The sequence below is a fragment of the Myzus persicae genome, unplaced genomic scaffold (genome assembly GCF_001856785.1).
Source record: "Myzus persicae strain clone G006 unplaced genomic scaffold, MPER_G0061.0, whole genome shotgun sequence".
NCBI lineage: Eukaryota > Metazoa > Arthropoda > Insecta > Hemiptera > Aphididae > Myzus > Myzus persicae.
Genome location: NW_019103842.1, coordinates 99,113 through 115,852, shown reverse-complemented (window position 1 = coordinate 115,852; position 16,740 = coordinate 99,113). Strand labels below are relative to the sequence as shown.

The following is a 16,740-nucleotide window of genomic DNA, read 5'->3' as shown; positions in this document are numbered from 1 at the left end:
ATAATATAATATTAATACCTACTAGTATTATAGACGTATAGTTACCACGAAGTCATCATATTCGTGTTGTATTACTTTAACGAGTATTGAAATGTAGATTCATCTGGGATTTAACCCAAGGTTAGCGTAGGAGTTATCTATATGCTTTTTTTTATACAAAGACGAGTAAAAATTATAAAAATACTGATATCTATCTATCTACAAATTTTAAATGTCAAAATGTTATAAAGTATCTTTTAAATGTGTTGACAACCATATATCATTTGGTGGAAATTGCTCATGATGCAATCTATAATTGTGGATGTGGCATTGTGGCTTATGACTTGATTCTGGGTCACCCTTACCCTACTCGATACAAATAGGCTTAAAATGTACCTCACTAAAAATTACCCGACACTTCCCATAACTGTTTCGGTATACAAGATAATATCAAGATACTTCTATTAAATATACTTCCCAACCCTGCCTATAATATTACGTTTATATTTGACAATACACGATTTGACGGATTGGGATTTTACACTATTTAACATCATCTGGAGTTCTCAAATGCATAACTATAAATGGTGAAATATATACTAACGATGTGTCTTTTATTGTGCGCAGATAAACTGTTCAAGGGCAAAGAAGAATCACAAAACGGCGGCCAAGCTGCCACCGCCGTTGCAAAGTGTCTAAATGCTACGTCGTCGCCGACTTCGGCGTCGGCGGTGGCAACGCAGCAAAAGACTGAATCGAATAACCAGCGGACTCATCGCCGATCGTTCCATGGACCGCCGACGGCAGCCGGAACCGGGCCCGCCGGTAATGGGTCGACCGCGGGTGGAGGTGGCGACTTGATCCATCTTCCTGGGCCGTTGACCGAGGATGCCGTGCTCAAGGCGCTACAGAGTCGGTTCTGCGCCACACAAATGTTTGTGAGTACAACTTACATTGTTTTGATTTTTCGTCAAAGTAGTCGCAACATAAATTATTTTTTCTTTTACAATTCGATCTTTGGATTTCACAAGAAATTTTACGCAAGACTGTCGCACCGACAAACGCACCGTTTTTAGTACAAAAACATGTCTTACAGAAAAAAAATCCACGCTCTATAGAATAAGGTCGAATTTCGTTAATTTTTTTTTATTTAAAATAAGAGAACATTTGACAGTTCGGATCGAAATCCGATTTTCAAAATTATAATTATAGAAGCTAAAATTAGTTCTATAATATATTCATTTGAATAATTGGTAATTTTTGTTATACGAGATATTGTTATAGTGTATCGAACATATTATAATATTATATCGTACATGTATGTATACTGTGTGCCTTGAACCCCAAGACCTCAAACCCCTCTGCCCCCATGGGAAATGTCGAACTGATCGGGTACATACGCGCGCACGCGATACTATTATAATAGTACTATGTACAGCATGATTTTTGTGTATATCGTGAATTAGGTGAGACGTCCATGAATAACGCCCGTGTATATCGTCGTATTTTACTCAAAATCTTTTCAACTCTATCGTACACGACACTTCATACCTGCAGTATAGGTACCATTATATAAGCAGCTGTTGAATTCCATATAATATTCTTGACTTTTTAACAATTAATTCATTTGTTTCAACTTTCGAAATTAAATAAACGAAACCGTACAATATAATATAATAGAAGCAGAATATAATTCATATCCGGCCTCTGGCTCGCAATAAATATACAACACCCTGTATAATAGTTATCTCTAATTATTCACTATACATGACATTGCATATGCAATATATGCTTGTTATTATTGTACATGGGTTACATTGTATATCATAATACGTATATTACTCATGAAGAGATTTTTTTTTATTAGGTGTTTGGATCTGGTTGGAGGGAGAGGGATCACGAGATTTTTTTTCATATCTCTTATCGACCAACACCGATCTCTTGCGGGTGGCGATTTCGTGATTTTTGTTTATCCGCTTTGTGTTACCCCCCGCTGCACAACTTCTTCATTAGTAAATTATGTACCAACATAATATCAGTCTGTATATACCTAGTACCTACACAACATTCGATAAGTTCTGAGCTCATCCATTTCCAAACACGAATCTTTACGAAACATTCGTATATAGGTAGTCCACTTTTGAATGTATATTTTTTCAGGGATTTAATCAGTTGAATTGTACGAATTTTCTAGACTCAGCTAATAAAAAATACGATTTCCCCGACAGTGTTTCAGAGGAGTGTCGTCTTCTCGACCTAGGTATATAGATCATAATATTATTGTGGTTTGTAGTTCTTGAGGGTGACAATTGTCGGTTTTTTCTTTATCTATTATATTATATCGTACTTAATCCTCCCGTATACTAACCTCGTCTTAGACTACTACGTGCAGGTACACGATATAACGATATAGGTACGCAACCCGTTCTATCACACCAGCAGCGAATCTTTATACATAGTATGAAATGTGTATTATCTACCACTGCAGGTACATTATTTACACACAGCTTTTGACCGAGAAACGCACATAATTATCGGATCATTATAATATTATTATTTTTTATTGTTCGCTCGCAGTCACGAGAAAAATACATACGAACAATATCGTATGTAATAAAGCTCCCGCGTGTAATTTCATTGTTGTTATTATTTTTTTTTCTCTTAAACGTGTATACAACAATCAAATAATAATAATTAACGAACGTACATCGTTTATTGTGTGAAAACTTCGGGTCTCTTGCTACCGGCCGTGGCGGAATACAATTGCCGAAACTGACGAATTTCGCAGGTGTACTCGTGATGTATATTCTCTTTGATTAAGAGGCGTCTTTATGATTTGGGAGACTTCCTCCTCCCTTAAATATACATAATATATGGAAACGACCGTCCAGGGTTCGAATTCCTCTCCCAAATAAAGGTCACTGCAATACAGAACCGCTAGGAATGTGTAGGGTGCCCGTTGGATAATCGTAATTTTATACTTATATAGTTATGTATTGTATAGTTAGTATTTATGTATATATTTGTGTAGAACTATTTGACCAAACATTTTAAAGAAATGATAATTGGAGAACTAAGTAACGATAATTAATAGTACATTAATACTTACTTATTTCGACCGTAGCCCAGGGATTTAATTTAGACTACGCAAGTTATCCATTTGTGTATTTAAAATCAAATTTCGTTGTGATTTGGCACACTTCTTAAATTCGTTGGTCTTTTTTTTGGTTAGTTATAAAAACATAACATTTTAAATATAATACAAATTATTGTTAATTTTATGATTAATTATATATTATTAATATTATAGAACTTTAGGAATGTTACACATAATTAATATAATAATAAATACAAAAATATACCGTAATAAATTATTAATAAAATAAATAATTTTGATATTTAAAAAATTAATATATGGTTTTCATAATAATAGACTTAATATTAGTCTAAAATAAAGTGTGGAGGGAAATGAAAAGTATAGGTACTTACCTTTTTTTTTTAGAGCTTGGAAGTCTCATAATTGATCCAACTATATACAGTATTTCCTCGAAGTTTTCTAAATCGTAATTCGAATACAAGTATAATTCGCTGAAATGTTTACTTTTAAATTGTTGATCAACCCCACTTATCCTGTTCAGTTTTGTAAAGTACAAGCTCTGCCTGAATTTCAAGGGATCGATTATAATTTATGTACTATGGTCCATAAGTGACAAAAATTATGACTTAAAGTTCAATAAAATATTTGTTTTTGAAACGTATACCAACTTGAGCTTAGCATAATATTAAAATAATCGTTTGGTCTGCACGACAAATATTTTTGAGTAACAGACGCAGGAAGAGAGATGGTGACAAATTGATGAAACGTTACGACTATAATATTTATGATAGGTATAGAATATAGATGCCATCTCGGCTCTCGAGCACGGACCCGATTCAAGTTCGGCGTATTATTTACATAGACCGATACACATAGTATAACGACACAATAAATAATAATACATACCTAAGTACTCCTTCACCCACCCCTTTCCTCTACGCGCTCCATTCACATGCTGCGTATAAAAAAACAAATGCAGTCCTATAATGCTGTAATATTTAAAATAATAAAAACCTAAGCTGCGTTATCGTCTCTTTTCGTCTCGTTCGTAAAACTATATGACGAACCTCATAACATTATATTATGTGTATTGTGTACCTATAAACATTATGAACTAGCTGTGCGGCTAAGCAAACACCGTCGTACTATGTGGATCTACTGTATCTATATAATATTATACACAATATGGTCATATATAGGTGTTGTGTACTTATGTGAATACTGCTGCCTTAATCGTTTTCCAGCTCGCGACGCGGCGGTCCGTGATCAATATTATCGTTATTACATCGAGTGAACTCATGTAAAAAATATATTATGATGTTATAGTATTCACACCGAAATCGTACACGATAGTAATACCGATGGTTATGGATGTGATGATGGATGATGGATGATGGCGAAAGCAGAAGATTTCACTCTTTATTGTAGTTCGGTATTTGTCGAACGCGCGTGTCAACCCGTGGATATAATAGTATTATAATTACGTGCTCACCTCACGCACACGCGAAGCTCCACACGCACACCCTATGCGAGTGGTGTATGTATGTACATTGTACAGGATGTGTCAAGGTGTCGACAGATGGCGGGAATTCGTTCTTTGAAATAACGCGTTTGTTATAATATTGTGTTTCGGGAACATATATAGGTAGGTAATCGGTAATCCCGCGGTCAATGAAATATTAAAATATATCATATTAGAATGCGTCCGGCAGGCCGTGCGGTCACCATGTCATAACTCATAATAATATATAATATACCTGGGCTTATCGTCGAGTAAAAGCATCACCACTTCTCGAAATTTGATATCTTTAACCACGTCGTTTGTCGGACGCCCTAAGATAGTATTTTTCTCGTTTCTATTATCGCGTCATCGCAACAAGTGTCAGTGTACGAGTATCGTATGTGGCATGGCGTGTATTGTGTAAAATGGGCACCATCATTGCAAGCAAGAAATCTGCTCAAAAATAAATCATGCACCATATGTCCACAGCGTGAACAATAAATCTCCTTAGTCTCCATAATAATAATAATTCTTTATCACCGTATAATTATTCCACTCACAAATTTAAATATTTTAAATACACATACAGCTCAACAGTTTAATATAATATAGTTAATAAATAACTAAACAAAATATGAATGTAGATAACAAAAATACAATTTAATAAAATTGATAATTTAAATTATTACATTTATATCATATTTATTTTGATACTCGCACCATAAAAACTCTTAAGCACGTAAATTCAAAAAGTTAATATTTTGTAAACACTAAAGTATACTATATACTATATACTATATGTAAGTATACTATATGTGAGCATTATATACCTGCAGCCTACAGGTATACCTGTCACCTGTGAATCCGTCTGTAGATTGAAATCAAAATATCGAGTTGTCGGAAACACGGGTAAAAATGTCGTATGCATCAATTACTCAATTCGATATTTAGGTGGTAAACTGGTAACAAATAATTGAAGTTCGCCAACCACGTCGATCGATTTAAAAATACATATGGATTTATGTTTCTATTTACCAAAGCAGTAAGAAGATAATATGTACATTTTGTAACTTTTTGATATGTTTTTAAATCGGATCTCTAGTTACTATATCAATTATTGACGATCACATCCGCTCAAACGTCGTATACGCAGTGATCATAATATATCAGTTAATACAGGTGTGTGTGTGTGTGTGTAGGGGGGAGGGGTGAGCGAATTCCAATCGATAGATATATACTCACTCACTGTGTATACACCACAATGTATAATATCTGTATACGTATATACACAGGTATACGACCTATACCTGTATAATAATAATGACGATAGTAATAAATAATAATACTACCGTCGTCGATTATTATTATGTATATTATATTTTATATATATTATTTATATCGATTTACCTATGTGTGCATCGTATGCGCAGCAGTACGCACGCCCGGAGGCGACGTCCGATGGATCTTTTGCGACTACGGGGAGGACGTGTAGGTTATACGTACATATAAAATATTATATATTATGATAAAACGATAATTACAATATACATACAGTAAATATAGGACGTGAAATTAAAAACCTAAATCGGGTATACCCGCGCCCGGTGCACACACGCACACATCACACACACACACACACACACACTTATACCCGCACGTACGAAAGTATAATATTATTATATAGGTATGTATATAGGATTTTGCCCCCGGGACATAGCTATTAAGCATCGGCGCGCGTGTGTTGTATAAGAAAATATCTTTACATATAGTCGGGCTGCAGGGCGGGCTCCTCGAATTCGACGCCGGCGGATTTGACGAGAAACCCCTAATTTGTTCGCCAAGCCGAAACGAATTACTATACATATAGGTAAGATACGCGGGCTCGCGTGTGTGTATTATTTTTATTACCGAAAAGATATAGGCAGACACGTACTTATCAGAAAACGACAAAAATAAGAATAACAACCCATCATGAGAAATTAATTTCCCAAACCGATAATAATTTTTTTTAATATGTACAGTTACAGTTATAGCGAAAACATACGTATATAATATGTACAGACGACGCGACGTGTGTATAGTAGTCAGTCCCTATACTTAATAATAATTTTGTTGTTTTTTATTTCATGCTTGAAAAATCGAGAGATTTTTTCCGAAGTGTAATGCGACATATACCCTTGTAACTTGATTGTGAGTGTTTATTAGTTATTAGTAATAACTTATTACTTACGAATATATAATACATACGTATATTATATTATAATCTTTTCTGCCTCTATCGCAGCTTGGAATTACTCGTTTTTTAGTGAGTTGATCAAAAACTTTAAATTCCAATTTTAGTTGTTATAGTATTATATTCCGATTTATTCGACCCATTCTTTTTAATCCAAAAAAAATATTGTGACGTGTTGTTTGCCGGACGAAAACACTCGAACCGTAGTCGTTTTTTCGAGACGATCAGTATACGTTCGATCGACAGATGATTTTAAATGATTTTTTTCAACATTGAAACGAATTTAAAGCAAAACAAATTGAAATTTTATTTGTTGTGATGTTTTATTGTTTCAGACCAACGTGGGACCCATTCTGTTGTGCATGAACTCATACAAAGACATCGGCAACCCGATGACGCTCACCAGTATGAGAGGCGCCACGCTAGACTTCAAGTTGCACAAGGTAATCCTGGACGCGGTCAGACAGCAGACCGAATCCGGATATCCTCAGGCCATCATACTTTCTGGTCAGTATGCCATTATTGTTTATTGAAGCCTGATTATGTTATTATAAACGTATTAACTTTGCACATCACTTGTGCACAGTTGTATCTTCACTGAACCTTTGAATACCTACCTGCCTATACGATAAAATTATAAACGTACCTATTGTACTCGGAAATATATTTTTATAACGTTATTGTAACCACGTGACTTTTGTTTTAAGGTGTTAGTGGTTCCGGTAAGACTTACGCTTCGATGTTGTTGTTGAGACAATTGTTCGACGTGGCCGGAGGTGGGCCTGAAACTGACGCTTTCAAACATCTAGCGGCCGCATTCACCGTTCTGAGGTCATTGGGATCTGCGAAAACGTCTTCAAACTCGGAATCCAGTCGAATCGTAAGTCATGATAAATATAATATTTATGTTATCAGGTGTTTTTTAGTGAATGTTCACCTTTTTTCAAGCTTGAATTTATTTAAAGATTTTTAAAATTTTTAAGTACCTATATACACAGACCTTATTTTAAACTACTTCAACAGACAACAGATATATAGTATTTAACGATCTACTATTATTTATTGCACCACTGCAGTCTGCCACTTACTACACAGTGTATTAAATAAAGAGTGCGTTCAAAAATCGTTTAATATAACGGTCGTCTGCGACATATTTTTTTTAGGGTCATTTTATCGAAGTACAAGTGACTGATGGTGCTCTGTACAGGACTAAGATTCACTGTTATTTCTTGGACCAGACCCGAGTAGTACACCCACTGCCGAACGAAAAGAACTATCATATATTTTATCAGATGCTCGCCGGCCTATCTCAGGAAGAAAGAGGTTGGTCATATTTTACTAAGATTTTTGTATATTATAATGTAATGTACTAATTATATGTCATTATTATTACCTTGCACCCAGTTAAATAATAATATTCATATTGCACTAAAACATCGTTTACTTATTTTTATTTTTTTTACTTAATTTTTTACAGTGAAATTAAACTTGGAAGGATATTCGCCGACTAATCTCCAGTACCTGATGCAGGGTGACACCAGACATGACGAAGCCGAAGACGCTATTAGATTTCAGTCGTGGAAGTCGTGCTTAGGTATGTGCCCGCTTACCATAATAAACATGTGTCCATGCGTATGTATACAACGTTTACAACCATGTTAATCATACGTCTTGTTGTAATGTTATAATATGGTATGTTTTCCGTTCGCAAAAGGTCTCCTCGGCATTCCGTTTATGGACGTGGTGAGGGTTCTGGCCGCGGTACTGCTTTTGGGCAACGTCAATTTCGCGGACAACGGATCTGGTGAGGTGGTCGCCAAAGGTGAGACTGAATTGGCGTCGGTGGCCCGGCTGCTGGGCATTACGTTCCCGTCGCTCTTCCGTGGCATCACCACCAGAACACATTCCGAAACTACTCGAGGGAACACCCAACTTATAAAAACTACTTGCGACGCCAACACAGTAAGTCTATCGAAATAAGTCGTCGTAAATATATCATTTTATTTATTTTAATTCAGTATACGTCATTACGCGAAACGTTCCCATTTAAATTCCATACTCGGATTTAGTTGACTTTTATTTGGTAACGAGTTTTATAGATTTTTCAAATTGAACCTCGATGTATTTTTATATATAGGCACAGATCGTTGATAATTTTTACTTATTCTCGTATATGAGAATATATTTATGTGTCAATTGTATGTCTTATTGCACATTACATATCATAATGTGTAGTAGAAACGTTAGAAAAAGCTACTTAATTTTACCTTAAAAATTCAAAATATTGCCTTTTGACTTATGTATATAATATATATATATTTTTTTGTTCTCTCCGTAGGCCAATTCGATAAGAGACTCTCTGGCCAAAGCGCTGTACTGCAGGACCGTGGCGACCATCGTGCGCCGGGCGAACAGTCTGAAACGACTAGGTTCGACGTTGGGCACGTTGAGTAGTGACTCCAACGATTCGGTTCACAACCAGGCTGAGGTCGCTAGTCAACACGCATCCACCATTGGCACTGCCGGTTCCAAGTCAAGCAAGTCGATGGCCGCGCTCAACAACGCCGTTAACATCGCTAGGCACGCCACGGATGGGTCCATCGGGATCTTGGACATGTTCGGGTTCGAAGAGCCAAAGGTACTTAGTGATATAATACTTCGATACATGTAAACATGTACATGAACATCGAATTTTTCATTTGAAGACGTGATTGTCCTTGACGTATTGGAGGTTTCTTAACTATAGACATAAACTCATATAGGTATACTTGTGCACTACTTATATTAATTATAATTAGCAATTAGTAGCATCACAAGAACGATCTAGTGGTGATTATCAGGCCCGGGAATAAATTGCGAGTTTAGGACTTTAAGGCTGGATAGGAAGTAGTTATATAAAACGTTTAAAAAGAAGATTTTTTTAAAATTAATTAAAATTTGGCTTAATGTTTTATGTGTGACTTATTGATATGAATTACGCTTTAAGTCAACATTAACAATAACAACAACAAATTGATTGAACAAAACGGTGTTAATATGCTTACAATGACAACTCATCTATCACTATTCTTCTTGTATCCCTTTTTGAAACGTCTTACGCACTTGTTATACCTATACAAAAAAATAAACAAAAAAAAAGCCGATTGTCCAACCTAACCTAATAATCGCGCGGGCACACGCATAATATAATAATAACCACCCTGTCTCGACTTTAACAGTTTAGTCAACTCGAACACCTGTGCATCAACCTTTGCGCCGAGACAATGCAACATTTCTACAATACGCACATATTCAAATCCAGCATCGAATCCTGTCGCGACGAGGGGATACACTGCGACGTGGAAGTGGATTACGTCGACAACGTTCCCTGCATCGATCTCATATCATCGTTGGTGAGTAAACAAAGTTTGTCATACTTACACATTTCTTGTCGAAACAACTTATCTCATATTATTAAGGCTGCCCACATGAACGAGTTAACATGTTATTAAATCTAATTGATCTTTTATATTAACTACTCATTGCACTAACTTAACTTATTTGACCCCCACGTTGGAATAAAAGTAACGCAACCATTTTTCAATTGCTCCATTCAAGTTGAATTTTGAATTATCATTACTCATAAGTCATTACTCACTATCGAAGAAATATATTATTGCATTTTTCTTACATACATAATAATATACCACGGAAGATTTTAAATAATATAATAACAACATGCAGCAATTCAGTAATATATATGTTATAAGAGTATAATCTTTAAGTAAATGTTTATTTGTTAAACAAATATAAAAAAACAGTCAACTCAGTAAAATTATATCATTGACTTGACCGGCCTTACATATATTCTTAATAACTTATATAATTTTTTTTTTTATAGAGAACCGGCCTGCTGAGTATGTTGGACGTCGAGTGTTCCATCAATGGATCCGTGGAGCTGTATTTGAGAAAAGTGAAATCTCAGCACAGAAACAACCCAAGACTTTTTGAACCCAAGTCGGTGGACCAAAGGTCATTTGGTATACAACATTTCGCCGGCAGGGTAGTGTACGATGCTTCAGATTTCCTAGGTATAGAATGGTTACTATAAACATATCGTTATTATTGTCATACGATTAATACTTAAATTGTTAGTACACAATATTATATTTATTTATATATTCCTACCGACAAAACTAGACGTTTTTGGTCTATGTATCAACTAATCATGAGAACTTAAACTGATGTCCTAAAATCATAGTAGAAGTAAATTCGATTTTGTTCAATTTGTATTCTATAAATATCTATCAAACATTTTTCACTAGCTCAAAATGATTGAAAATGTAGTACAAGGTTCCTCATAAGTTGTTATAATAACATCAGTTCAAAAATATTAAATCATGATTTTTTTATAATCATTTAAGTTCAAAATTTGACAATATTTGTCTAATTCCCGAGCATCTGCAAAATATTTTGTAGTTAAAAATGTATACAATTTGTAATTTTTATTGTTAAGGTTTGAAAATTTAATACGTATGGTCACTCATAAGTATTACATATTGAAACCAAACAATTAAAAAATATATAGGCACAATTTGTACTACTTATTGTGTCCCATAACGATTTGATGAATAAATATTTTGTAATCGTGGTTTCAGAAACTAACAAAGACGTAGTGCCGGACGATTTAGTGTCCGTTTTTCACAAGCAATCGTGTTCGTTCGGTTTCGCCACGCATCTGTTCGGGAGCGAGCTGAAAGCGTTGTATAGTATAGAAACAGTACCAAGAGGAATAAAATTTCGAATATCACCGACTTCGCATTCCGATCTGTAAGTCAAACACTGTATTATCATTTTATATCACAAATAAGTTTTTTAATTCAGTTGTATTATGATATTAAATTTTGGGCAAAAAAAAATGCTAATTTACGGTATTGATGGCACTTAAATAATACAAAAACAAAAATGCTAATTTACGGTATTGATGGCACTTAAATGATACAAAAACAAAAATATGAATTTCCTTGATGGACAAAATTGTTTGTTTGTCCGATAGATATCGCTAGTGAATAAGAAAATTTAAAGATTTAATTTTTTAACTGTTATACTTGTTGGCGTTTTGAGACGCAAGTATGGAATACACAAATTGATCAACTTTTCCTCAAATATATTATGTTCTTATCGTTCTGAGATCGATAACTCTGTGTTAAATTGAACTGAAAATCCATACAGAATATAATGATTGATTTTTACAGTTTGAACGGCAACGAGCCAGTGTCGACGTTGACTCAAGACTTTCACACGCGTCTTGACAACTTGCTGAGATCGCTGGTGCATGCCCGACCACATTTTGTGCGTTGCATCAAGGCGAACTCGACTGAGACCCCAGACAGGTTCGACAGGGCGGTAGTCATGCGACAGATCTGGTCGCTGCAAGTTCTGGAAACGGTCAATCTGATGGCTGGAGGTAAGTCTGCTTTAATACATTATAATATACCCAGCGATTATCGAATTAACCACGTTCAGCAGTTATAACAATATTTTTTTTAACCAGGTTATCCACATCGGATGCGATACAAGGCTTTCAACTCGAGATATAAAATGCTAGCACCTTTCAATAAACTCTTGCGGACCGACGACCGAGCGACCGAAGACTGCCACCTGATATTGCAATGTATCGAGGATAAAATTGACACGAAGCAGAGCGAAGTCAGCATGAGTTGGGCTTTTGGCAAGAGACACGTCTTCCTCAGGTGAATATTTGATGCACACATTTTTTTACGCACACGTTTCCTTGCAGAGGGTGACACCACTTGGTATGGAGAGCCAAGGGGTAGCACCCACTGATATTCCAAATCGTAGTAGAGCCCGAAAAATACATATTTTTAATTGTTACCATTAATTTAGATTGTTATATAATAATCATTCAGTCGGTGGAAAAAATCGTGTACGATAACCATAAATATACAACAGAATGAAAGAGTTCTATGACAGTAAATACGTAATACTTACAGTAACTTAAAATTCCAAATAAATTTAATAAATGGTTAAACGCAATATTTTGATTGGAAAAACCACTCCCTTAAAACGTTATTCAGTATAGCCATGTATATTGTAAATCAAACAAAAAAATCGTTTCTCCTCTTTAGTTGCACAAATGTTAGTGCGCTCAGTACTATATATTATAATATCTTCCACACCCTTTCTCCGATGTAATTATAACTGACGACACGCTTGTGTAATTTATCGTGTTTCAGTGAGGGGGTAAGGCAACATCTGGAAAAACTCCGATGGCAGACTCATCATAATGCGGCTGTACTGATACAGTGCACGTGGAGGAGCTGGAGGACCAGAAGAAAATGGCCAGGCACCAAACGAGTCATGATGCAAATGCAACAAGTGTCCAACCCGATTGTACAGTGTACGTGCCCTAGTTTTAGTATTTTTTTAAGTATAACTTAACAGCCTGACTTTTGGGGTGTTCCGTTGGTCATTTGGCATTTTCTATACCAATATCAATATCAATATTATGTAAGAATTAATAAAACTACAACTAGTTCGATAGACGATGATCAATCAACGTTAACGATATCGATATTGTGTATTGGGTATACGATTGTCCTATACTTTCTGATATACAAGTGCAGAGTATATAATAGTAGAACACTATTGCTGTTATAATATTTTGCTCATGTTTTTTTTTAATTTTCGACTATTTAATAAATAATTATCGTTATCGTAAAACCCTTAGTAATATTATCATTAGGTTTATGTATACAAGATACCTTATTATTTTTATTTTTTCAGTTATTCATATAACTTATAATAACATATGTTAATTATAAGTTAAAATGTACTCGCACCTTTTAACTTAACTAATAGTTTTATATCTTATAAATTATAGGTCTTAACAACAAAATGGGCATGGGTGGAAGGAAAATGACTTCTAGTAGTCAAGTTCCCAACGCCGGAATAACCAACAGCGGCACAGCGACTTTGACTAGACCCAGGCCACAGCCCATCACGGGAACACCTCCTCCTGATCAAATTGAGAAGTTCGATCAAAAAATAATACAGACTTGTAACCTATTTGGATTGAATCTGGTAAATATTTTTAAGCAATTATGTTATAAGAGTTCACCGTTTTAAACTATATTTATTTTTATTTTAATGTGCTGGCAATATTTCTTTTCCAAACGTGTACATTACTTTTGAGATTTATATCATATTGTATTTATGTATAGTATAGTAGTGATTTATTAATGTTAAGCCAAACATAAGTTGTTAATTTAGTTTTATACTCAAAAAACGGGGTGTTTTTGTTACATACTGAAAGTTTTACTGGCACATATTTTCATCTAAACTTAACAATAAACTATGAATAGATTTTAATTTCAATAAGAAATGGTAACATATAATCAATGTTTTTGGACAAGTTAAATTTGAAAAAAAATTACTTTATTCGCTACTTAAATATAATTGCAATGAAATTGCTTATATGGAAAGTAACTCTTTTACATTCAAGTTACAAAAAGAACCAGAACGAGGGTTTAGGTTCTATTACTCTATTTTTTTTTATCAATCGTCAATAAAACACCTACCTAATCCATTAAAAACTTAATTCTGACGATTTTAAATTTAAAATAACATCCAGGTACCCAATTTAGGAATTTATAGAAAGTATTAATATTTTTCCGATAACTTATCGATACTGAATACTTGAAACAATAATGTGTTTTTTTATATTAATTACTTCTTAAAAATAATTTCCATTAAGCTTTCGTTAATTGGAAAAAAAGTTCGGACGAAAATACGTTACTTGTTATAAACACACATTACACGTTGGTAACTGAATTTTCGTTAGATAAATAGTAAAATATAAATCCATCAATCTCCAAAATCAGTACATATAATACATAGACACGTTTTATCTAAATAGGAAATGTACGGTTATTATAGTCGTGTTATAAGTGACTGTTGATAACCTAACATCTTTATTTTTCAGGAAAGACCTCCACCGTTACCTCCAAGTCGGTCATACACGATATCTGGTAACACAAAAATGGGATATCCGCAAAGCCGTATCATGAAAAAATCTTTTCCTGGTATGTATATGTCAGTTCAATACAAAACCAAATTATTTATCGATATCTAATATTTTGTAACTATTGAATTTTCAGAAGAAGGAAACTGCGACGTCACGCTGATAAAAGGCGACGCAGTCATTGTGGTGGGTACGTCCAACAGGAGAGGACACTTGGTCGTCGAGCACTGTAACCGAAGTTTAGACGTGCCATTCCAATTTTTGGAGCTGAAACCGAGACCCGTCGCTATCTAACGTCCTTTTTTCTCCTTAATTTAGACACTGAGGTGAACGATGCTCAAACCCGAAACTTATGATCAAACTTTAATTTATATTTGTCCAATGTATTATATAAATATTGATTGTTGAATTTCTAGTGTAAAATGATATATATGCTGCCGAAAAAAGCTTATCCTAATAATATAACTGTTAACTAACTGTGCTATATATTATATATATAGAATACATTCTAGTACAAATTTATGTTTTTCATTCCTGTCACTCGAAATATAATTTTAGATTTAAGTAATAAATATATATAGTATATATTGATCATGATATGCCATTATAAGTATTATAAGTTTTAATTGTCTATATATATATATAGGATTTATTTAAAAGAAATTAACTTCGATGTAATAAATTATTATGTTTTATTGTTTTATATAATTATTATTATTATTATTATTATTATTATTATCATTATAATCGTGCCAATATTATATATTATGTAAACACATCAAAGACGACATTTCAATTTGTTTTAATCAAAACTCCAGTTTCAATTTACATCTCATTTATCAATATTATTCATAACGATTTTATTATTTATTATCTGTGTTGGATGAAAACGACAAGAAATCTATGACGTTATGTATTTGAAAATGGTCGAAACTCAATTATTAAGGTCGCATGCCGATGATTACAACTTAATATTAAAATCAAATGAAACACACCTGCGCTGGTGGTAAATATCAGCAAACAACTGTGTAGATATTACGAAAACTATACATTTTAAGGTTAGCACTTTTCAATTTGAGTAGGTATTTAATAATGTGTCAAATTTAAAGCTATATACAAACATATGGCACTATAGATAATATTATTTTACTGTTTCATACTTCATTTTATTAAATTTCGTTTGATAACCGCAGCCCGCTGGCCGTGTGATCACAGGACCCAATAATGGTATACTTGAGTAGGTAACCGTGGTATACACAGTAAATACATACCCATTGCGGTACACTTGGGTTCGATGTACATAGTTTAATCACGAGTCTTCAGTAAAAAAAAATGTTGAAAGAGTTATCAAACATTCAACTGACAACTAATTTGTGAAAACACTAAACAGAAGTAAACACCGAAATGACGTATCTATAAAAATGCAGGTAATAAGAAAAGTGGACATAATTGTTATTTATAAATTCCAATTCGTCGATGTATCACAATAATTTACTGACTTTGCTTTACTGGCCATTTAAATTGAATAAGCATTACTTAAGCTTTAACCATTGAAAATAATATGAATAAGAACAAATTTGTGTTTTGTTTGTCCTGCAAAATTGTGATCATGGTGGTTTCGACTTGTTTGTGGCCATCGATGTCATTAGAGTTGCCTACAACAAATCCGTAAAAAATCTTAATCATCATATAATTTATTTATTTATTATACCTACCTACCAATTATACCGTTCCTTTGTGAATCGAGTGGTTTGAAGTAAGACACTAAGATACAAATTTCGTAAATATTGTATACAAAATGACTCAAGATCTTAAGATCTATTAACTCAATTGAGTTGTATAGAATTATGTAATTTTGTTGAAAAATTGTATTATGACTATTTACGATAACAATATTTACTATTATT

At 33.9% G+C, this 16,740-nt stretch overlaps 1 protein-coding gene across 4 annotated transcripts in view; it reads left to right on the top strand.

The window, feature by feature from the left end:
• Nucleotides 1–15,385, top strand: part of LOC111035430 (unconventional myosin-Va) — a 73,518-nt gene extending 58,133 nt beyond the window's left edge. For 3 of the 4 annotated variants that reach the window (XM_022317038.1, XM_022317037.1, XM_022317039.1), the window contains 16 exons: nucleotides 607–917; nucleotides 7,146–7,317; nucleotides 7,518–7,690; nucleotides 7,974–8,133; nucleotides 8,288–8,404; nucleotides 8,525–8,772; nucleotides 9,149–9,448; nucleotides 10,029–10,202; nucleotides 10,691–10,880; nucleotides 11,448–11,619; nucleotides 12,045–12,256; nucleotides 12,344–12,542; nucleotides 13,047–13,210; nucleotides 13,694–13,893; nucleotides 14,795–14,894; nucleotides 14,970–15,385. In XM_022317038.1, coding sequence (XP_022172730.1) covers nucleotides 607–917; nucleotides 7,146–7,317; nucleotides 7,518–7,690; nucleotides 7,974–8,133; nucleotides 8,288–8,404; nucleotides 8,525–8,772; nucleotides 9,149–9,448; nucleotides 10,029–10,202; nucleotides 10,691–10,880; nucleotides 11,448–11,619; nucleotides 12,045–12,256; nucleotides 12,344–12,542; nucleotides 13,047–13,210; nucleotides 13,694–13,893; nucleotides 14,795–14,894; nucleotides 14,970–15,127 — 3,050 coding nt within the window. In that variant the 3' untranslated portion in view covers nucleotides 15,128–15,385. The remainder of the gene's footprint in view (nucleotides 1–606; nucleotides 918–7,145; nucleotides 7,318–7,517; nucleotides 7,691–7,973; nucleotides 8,134–8,287; nucleotides 8,405–8,524; nucleotides 8,773–9,148; nucleotides 9,449–10,028; nucleotides 10,203–10,690; nucleotides 10,881–11,447; nucleotides 11,620–12,044; nucleotides 12,257–12,343; nucleotides 12,543–13,046; nucleotides 13,211–13,693; nucleotides 13,894–14,794; nucleotides 14,895–14,969) is intronic. The other variant, XM_022317036.1, reaches the window with a different exon arrangement.
• Nucleotides 15,386–16,740: the final 1,355 nt, after the last annotated feature.